Below are 8,122 nucleotides of genomic sequence, written 5' to 3'. Positions count from 1 at the left end.
AGATACCACAAGTATTTTATTATCAGCCTTCTTGATATATAAAGTAGATTCACTCAGACTTTTTCGAAGCCTATGTTTGTTAAATGTGTGTCAATTCTACTATACCAGGACCTAAGTTGCATGTTTTAAACCGTACAGGGCTTTCTTTAGTTGATATACCTTTTCCTCTTGTCCTGGAAAAATAAACCCCTCAGGTTGCTCCACAAAAATTTCTTCCTCCAAGTATCCATTCAAAAAGGCTGATTTGACATCCATTTGGTGTATAACCCAACCTTGTTGTGCAGCAAGAGCCAACAACATCCTTATAGTGTCCAACCTGGCAACTGGGGCAAGAAAAATATACCCCAAACATCTGGGCATATCCTTTGACAGCAAGTCTTACCTTGTACTTATTTATAGAACCATTCAGATTGAGCTTGGTCCTGTAAACTCACTTGACTCATATAGCTTTCTTATGTTCAGGTCGGTCTACCAACTCCCATGTTTGATTTTTTTTAAATCATCTTTAGCTCGTTTTTCATTGCGGCTATCCATGTCTGATCAGTTGCAGCTTCTTCATACCATGCAGGCTCTGTTACATTAATAGTACACCTCTTATAGATGTCAGAGAGTGATTTGGTTCCTCTAACGTTTTCATAATATGTATCATCATTCTCCTTCTGAACCTCAAGCTTCTTGTCATTCTCCCAACTCCAGTTATCTAACTCAAAGAATTGAACATCTTTACTGACTATTACTTTGTTGCTTTTTAGTAAATAGATCTTGTAGGCTTTTAAAATTGAGCTATAGCCCACAAAAATCCTCGGTTCTGCCTTTTTGTCCAATTTGTCTCTCTTAACTTAAGGGATGTAAGAGAAACATGGACAACCAAATGTCTTCAGATTAAGCAGCTTTGGTTTGTAGCCATACCATGCTTCAAATGGAGTCTTTTTCTGCAAAAGCTTTTTTTGGCAATCTGTTCAGTAAAAAACTACTGTGTTTATGGCCTCAGCCCAAAATTTCTTTGGCAGCATTTTGTCATGAAGTAAGCATTTTGTCATCTCCATTATTGTCTGATTTTTCCTCTACACAACACCATTCTGCTGAGGATTGTAAAGTGTTGTCAGCTGATGTTCAATGCCTGCATCTTCACAAAACTTGTTAAATTTTTTAGAGGTATATTTCGTTCTATTATCAGACCTAACCACTTGCATCTTGCATCTACTTTAAGTTTCAACCCAAGCTTTAAACTTCACAAAGATGTCAGCAACTTCATATTTAAGCTTCATAAAATAAATCCAGTACATTCTTGAGTAATCATCAATGAAAACAATATAATACTTACTGTTATTCAAAGATGGTGTGTTCATTGGTCCTCCAACATCTGTGTGTATTAATTACAACCTCTGTGTAGCTCTCTAGGCTTTGTTTTGTTGAAATGGAATCCTAACGTGCTTCCCATACTGACAGGCAGCACATTCAGGAGGCTCCTCCTCTAATTTAGGCAAGCTTTTGACCAGATTGTTCTTCTTCATGTAAAGTAGAGCAATATGATGGAAATGCCCTAATCTCTTGTGCCCAAGCATCGTATTGCTATCTTCTCTGTATACAACAGCTTGTTCTTCTTTCATCAAATCCAAGGCAAAGTTTTTGCCTTTCATCTGAACTTTGAATACCTCTCTATCTTTTGCATATTTGATTACACAGTTCTTGTCTTCAAACAGCATCTTATAGCCTTTTTCTAACAACTGAATAACACTCAAAAGATTTTGATTAGTTCAGGAACATATAAAACATGAGAAATCAATTTCAGACCTGTGTAGCCTTCAATCGCTATTGTTCCTTTGCCTTTTACTGCAATGTCTGCCCCATTTTCAATTTTGACTTTGGAAATAGCGGTCTTGTCAAGCTCTCTGAAGAGCTCTCGATCATAAGCCATGTGGTTTGTACAATCACTATCTATAAGCCAACTCTCTATGGAGCTGTTGGTGGCAAAGCATGATACCATAAACAATTGTTCCTCTTGAGGTTGATCATAAACAACCGTGGCTTCTCTTTTGCTGCTGTTGACTCTTGCATATCATTTCCATGTGCCCTAACTGACCACACTTATGACATTTTGCATCTGTCCTCCACCAACACTTATTTTGTGGATGATTGATTTTTTGCAGTAAAGGCAAGTTGGAAAGACTTGAGTGTTGCTGCTTTGGCTATTTTTGTTACTGCTTGCAGAACCTCCAAGCTTGTTGACTTTGTTATGTTTTTTCTTATTTTTGCTACCTTTATTGTTTTGTGGTTTGGCTTGAAAAGCACCCTCCACAGATTCTTCTTGTCTCATAAACCTCATTTGTTCTAATGCATGTAAAGCATTCAACAACTCTGCCAAGGTAATACTTGATAGATCTTTTGAGTTTTCCAAAGATGAAATGTAGGCTCAAACTTTTCAGGAACTATAACTAGGATTTTTGAACAACTCTAGAGTCGGAAAAATCAGTACCAAGGAGCCTTACCTTGTTGGCAATCTCAAAAAGTCTGTCAGAATATTCTTGAATTGTTTCTGATTCTTTCATCTTTTGCATCTCAAATTCTAGGATCAAATTCAGCACTTGCATCCCTTTAACCCTTTCATTTCCTTCGTATTCTTGCTTCAAAAAATCCCAAATTTCCTTGGCTGTTTTCAGCGTCATTATTCTGGAAAAATTGGTGGATGAGACTGCTGTAAACAAGGTTGCTTTTGCTTTTGATTTTCCTTGCTTCATATCTTTTTGATTTCTGATTTGTGCAAGAGTTGGATTGTCTAGCAAGGGTGGAACTTCATATATTTGTTCAATAGCTTCCCACGGATCATTCGCATCAAGATAAGCTTCCATTCTAACAGCCCACGCTTGATAATTTGTTCCATCAAACACTGGAGGTGCAATTACAGTGAATGGATTTTCTGAATTCATTCTGGAAAGGTTTTGTGTTTTTGGGGAGATAGGTGATAATTGTTTAGGAATTGTGTTCAAGCTTTCTCAATCTCACAGGTCCCTAAAGATCAAGTGCTCTGGTACCATTATTTTGGATTTAAAGATAATGAGAGAAGGCTGATTTAGAGACTACTGAGTTATATTTTATTGAGCAAAAATCTTCTATTTATACAGCATAATGGAAACTAAATTGCAGAAAAATCTGCTACATGTTGAGAATAACAACTAAGTGTAAGAAAATAGCATGAAGAAATGGTCATAATCCTAAAAAATAGCAACAAATAGAACTAATTTAACTTCATGAGTCATTCCAGTCAACACTTTTTCTAATTAATCTAACGTTAATGTCAAAAATAGAATTGCTCATTTGACCTGAGCACCATAGTTGGGTTTACTTTTCTAGAATAAATGAATTTTGCAAAGACTCGAAAAGTAGGAAAAAGAAACACTGTTTGGTTTATGGGCCAAATTGAAACGGACATGAAATCTGATTCAGTCCATGATTAGCTCGTTCAGTTTCTATTTTCAGCGGCCAGTCCTGCTGAAGCACGCACAATAGGCTCGGTTATGTGACCACTTTAGGGGAATGTATACTTCAATGTCAAATGAATCCCAAATAAATGTGAAACTTAGTACAAACTCCGAATTGACATTTGTTTACAAACACTTTATCTGTTTTGATTTCACAATTTAGCAGAAGCACAATATTTACAGAGTGGCCTTTATTCAACCAAGAAAAAAGCTTCCAATGGGTAATGCATTCACAAATTTTTACTTCTACCTTGCTTCAGGACCCATTTCTGTTTCAACTTCCACAGCACTTATGTCAACTGAACTGCTTAAACTCAGCATTTGGCTTTTTGTTCTCTGAATTTGTTCACGGGCGGTTTCCATTTCCAGGCACTTTTTTAGTTCTGTCACCACATGGCTCATAGTTGGTCTTTGGAAGGAAATTGATGGCACACATTCCATCGCAGTCTCAGCAACTTTCCAGACGGAATTAGTGTCAAAATTTGCTTCCAGTCTAGGATCAACGATGCTTCTGACATCCCCTCTTTCAAGAAATGGACACACCCTATTAACAATATGAGTGTTATTATAGCCTCTTATTATTGCAGGCAGGCCAGTGATTAGTTCTAACAGAACAATTCCAAAGCTGTACACATCACTTTTCTCGGTTAGCCGATTCGATGCATAATACCTGCAGAGGATATCAAATTAAAAAATTTTCACATATGCAACCTTTGGCTATCTTCAGCTTTTCGAAATTAGATGGACTTACTCTGGATCAAGGTAACCGACTGTGCCAACAATTGATGTCGATATATGACTTTCGCTTTCAGCTGGGAAAATTTTCGAGAATCCAAAATCTGCTAATTTTGCCTGCATTTTTTCATTCAACAAAATGTTGGCAGTCTTCACATCTCTGTGAATTATAGGCGGCTTGCAGCCATGATGCAAGTACTCTAGCCCTGTAAATTTCATTGCAGAATATGTTAGCTTGGCTGTGACTGATGAAAACTAGAGAGATCAAATTTATTAATTGGTCAATCTGTTTTCTTCACCTTGTGCTGCATCAACTGCAATTTGAAGTCTATCTTTCCAACTCAAAGCTTCCTTTGTTTCATCTGGAGGAGGAGAAAAAAAAAATGTAAAACACACTACACATTTCTCATTTTAATGTGTTCTTTATACAAACATGAAGATTGACTAAGAAAATACCAAATAGATATTGCTTCAAGTTCCCATATGCCATATACTCGTAGACGAGTCCAACGTTTCCACCATCATTGCAATATCCAACAAGAGAAGCTAAGTTTCTGTGATGAACTCTCATCAAGAGCTGTGCCTGTATACATCAAAATGACACAAGTCTAAATAACCAAACTAAAAATATGTTGGGGATAAATTTTTATAGTAATCAATCAGTTCTACCTCGGTTCGGAATTGCTTAGGCCCTTGAGATGATGAGGCAGAGAGCATTTTGATGGCAACTTCAGAACCATCTGCCAAGTAGCCATGGTAAACTGTTCCAAACCCTCCTTTTCCAAGAATCCTGTGGAAGTTATTAGTGATATCCACAATCTCAGAGTACGTAAACTGTTGATTATCTGATTTTAAAGACCCTTCTTTCTTTGAGTGAGAATTATCGACATTCAGCCTTGCAGCTATGAATCAAAGTGCATCATATAGTTAGCATTTGGTCTGCTAAGCAAAATTCCTGGAATTTAAAGCTGAAATTTTATATACCTCGTTTTCGTTTATAGGTCCAGAAAACAAGCAATGCAATTAAAATAACTAGCAATGACACACTGGCTGCAACTACCGGCATCACACTATTTCTCTTTTCCTTCTTGCATGGAGCTGACAAACAAAGATCTGGGTTTCTGCCGATGCTGTTATTGGGTAAATTGTTCTTAGAGAAAAACATTGAAGTTGGAGAAATGGGAAAGAAGCTGATTTTGTTAACAGGATATCAAAAATATTATCATTTACTACGGCAAAATAAAATGCAAACCTCAATAAGAGTGATCCATTCTGTGACCTTGCCACGAGAGATGTGGGAACTGAACCGGAGAGTTTGTTTCCGTCCAAGTTCCTGTAAATACATACTCAATTCAGATGATCCTGTTTTCCATGAAGTCAATATCAGGGTATGCGATTAAAGCTCAATAACTTACAGAACTCTCAAGAGAGGTAGTTGTGACAGAAATTCAGGAATTGATCCGGTCAAGCTGTTGTTCGATAAGTCCCTTAAAAAAAGAAATCTTCAGATTAGGACCTTTTGCAAGTAATTTTGAAATTAGAAGATAAATTATCACATTGTATTTGGCTTATGCTTACAGATTCTCTAGTGACTTTAGATTGGACAGTGAAGGAGATATCTTGCCTGTCAATCCTTCTGACGTTAGATTCCTGCAGATAATTCATAAACATATTTTTGTAAGTTTTTATAGTTAATCAAGCTACAGCTAGTCTCATATGTAATTTTTCAAAGCACTAGGCACAAGCACTCACAAAGAGATAATTTTTGGGGGTTTGTAACCGTTGTAGCTGCAATTCAGGCCATCCCAAGAATAATACATTGGAGAGCATGGATCTCCTTGCCAGCCTTTACCCACATCATAGCTCAACTTTATGTCCATGATTGCATTGACTGATTTTTTGAAAGAAATATCAGTATCAAAATTTAGCTTATACTTTAGCCTTTAAGTACAACGGAAACATAAAAGCATGGCAAGAACATACCATCATCTTGGTCCGTTGGTTCTTGTAATGTATCTGTCAGAATATATATTTCTATTGCGTTTAGAATGGGAGGGAGGGTGGAATTTGATGTTTTACACAAAGAGAAATTGAGCTTGCTTCCTCTCGCCGGCTGTGTGCTAGATATAGTTTTTGACTGTAGGTACTCAGGAACAACTGACTTCTCCCACAAGTTACCATTCAGTTCTATGCTGAATTCTCTGTACTGGTTCCCTTGGCGGCTTTCAAGTTCAGCAAAGTGCATGTACACATAGAACTGTAATGTCGGATCGCCAATTTCAAAGTCAAAATCCAATGAATCATTAACATTCATTGGCTTGACAGCAGTTTTCATAACAGCTGATGGTAGTCTATACTGAGAATCAACCAGGGAATCAATGATGAATGAGGTATTGATTGATGCAGAACCAGGGAAACCAGGGTAAGGAACCCAAATTCGATCATAGTGATCATCTTTAAACCTGAGTGAAAGTATGTTACTTGGAACAGAACTTATGATATCTAGTCAACCCAGGTCAGCATATAAAAATTTTCTATCAGCCTAAAATTTATCCATGAGACTCACATATTGAGATATAATCACTTGGTACCTGATTATCTGAGTGGTCGTTGAACCGACATCAAGGCGCCGGTATAACACTAAAGCTCCAGATTGAGTTCTGTAAGTGGCATTATGGAAATGCCTTAGCTCTAATGCTGAAATGAAAGGAGTTCCTTTACCAGTATTGAGGAGACAAACGTTAATTTCATCCATTAAGGCTGAATGTATAATCTCTTTAATTACAACATGAGATGCATTGTCGAACTTTATACTGTCCCATCGGTTAACTCCAATGTATAGATCAAATTCAGGCAGCTTGTCTTCGTCATCATAATCCCCATACATGAAAGAAGCCCTTGTCAAGTAGGTCTTTGCTTTGCCTTCTGGAGGTCTAAGTGAGTAACAATTTCTATTTCCTTCAGGGAAACTTCTGACAGTTGCATAAGTGTTTTGAAGATTTGCAGACATGAACTTTGAAGAAATGTTCTTATTCACTCCAGTTCTGATAAATTCTTCATCCGATTTGTAACTTAGCTGTGTTTTTTCGTCAAGGTACATGAAACCTGCCGGTACCCCGCAGTCTATACTTATGTCGCCTACAATAAGTTACATAAACCCAAAATATATATATATATATATATAAAAGAAAAATTAATCATTCAATTATTTGTTATTGTAAAATTTGATTGCACTTACATTGACAAATTGCAGACATTCAAGTACTTACCTCCTATGTCATCTAGTTTCCTTCTAGCATGCTTGTGACCGACAAATTTCTCACTCTTGCCAGAAGATGTAGCATCAGAAGCCAAAACTGTTTGCTTTTCAATGCAAACACAAATGGCAAAGAGTGATATGAATATAAACCTCATCATTAAATCATAAGCCCTACTGCTTTTACATTTTGAACCCATTTCTTACCTTTTAAGGTAGCCATTAGTGGAGTCTTTTGTGCATTATTTATAAAGCGATTAAAGAGTACAGCATACATGAAAGGGACTGTATACAACTTGTTTCAGTAACTCTGTGCTTTGTTATTTTCAGTCTTTAATGGCATCTTTAAGGCCATGTTGAGATTGATGGTATGCATAGTCAATAAAGGTGTGTCTTGACGTTCAAATTTTTACGCAATTGTTCATCTTTAATGCTTGAGCTAACTTTTGGCCTCCGCGGACCCAATTTTTTAATCAAATATCTGTTTCCAATTAATATGACATTGGCTCAAAATTGATGTAATATTTGAGTTGGCATGTCCTAATAGAGATGATTACGACGTGATTTGCAATTTTGCACAGTCCATAATCAAATAATGAGATATTTCAGTGGCTGGCTACGGCATGAATTGCTTTTCTGACTTGAGCTGCAT

At 36.8% G+C, this 8,122-nt stretch overlaps 2 protein-coding genes across 4 annotated transcripts; both read right to left on the bottom strand.

The window, feature by feature from the left end:
* Positions 1-2,435: 2,435 nt before the first annotated feature.
* Positions 2,436-2,927, bottom strand: LOC127903758 (uncharacterized). Its single transcript, XM_052444461.1, has one exon. It carries the CDS (start codon positions 2,925-2,927, stop codon positions 2,436-2,438), a length of 492 nt encoding a protein of 163 aa, XP_052300421.1.
* A 615-nt stretch (positions 2,928-3,542) lies between these two features.
* LOC102617801 (putative leucine-rich repeat receptor-like protein kinase At2g19210) lies at positions 3,543-7,701 on the bottom strand. Of its 3 annotated transcripts, none has more exons than XM_006465656.4 (13): positions 7,484-7,700; positions 6,806-7,352; positions 6,198-6,676; positions 5,967-6,105; positions 5,793-5,864; positions 5,630-5,701; positions 5,467-5,547; positions 5,199-5,344; positions 4,884-5,116; positions 4,671-4,797; positions 4,514-4,576; positions 4,231-4,420; positions 3,543-4,149 (listed from the first exon to the last, which is right to left on the bottom strand). In XM_006465656.4, the coding sequence occupies exons 1-13, from the start codon at positions 7,668-7,670 to the stop codon at positions 3,726-3,728; spliced, it is 2,760 nt and encodes a 919-aa protein (XP_006465719.2). In that variant the 5' UTR covers positions 7,671-7,700; the 3' UTR covers positions 3,543-3,725. The 3 variants fall into 3 exon arrangements, with proteins under 3 accessions (XP_006465719.2, XP_006465720.2, XP_024948660.2); XM_006465657.4 differs by having other exon boundaries at positions 7,453-7,626; XM_025092892.2 differs by lacking the exon at positions 5,199-5,344 and having other exon boundaries at positions 4,884-5,004; positions 7,484-7,701.
* Between the last annotated feature and the right edge of the window lie 421 nt (positions 7,702-8,122).

The sequence above is a fragment of the Citrus sinensis genome, chromosome 7, assembly GCF_022201045.2.
Source record: "Citrus sinensis cultivar Valencia sweet orange chromosome 7, DVS_A1.0, whole genome shotgun sequence".
Taxonomy (NCBI): Eukaryota; Viridiplantae; Streptophyta; class Magnoliopsida; order Sapindales; family Rutaceae; genus Citrus; species Citrus sinensis.
Note: the sequence above shows the minus strand (reverse complement) of the source record. Positions and strands in the feature narration are given on the sequence as shown.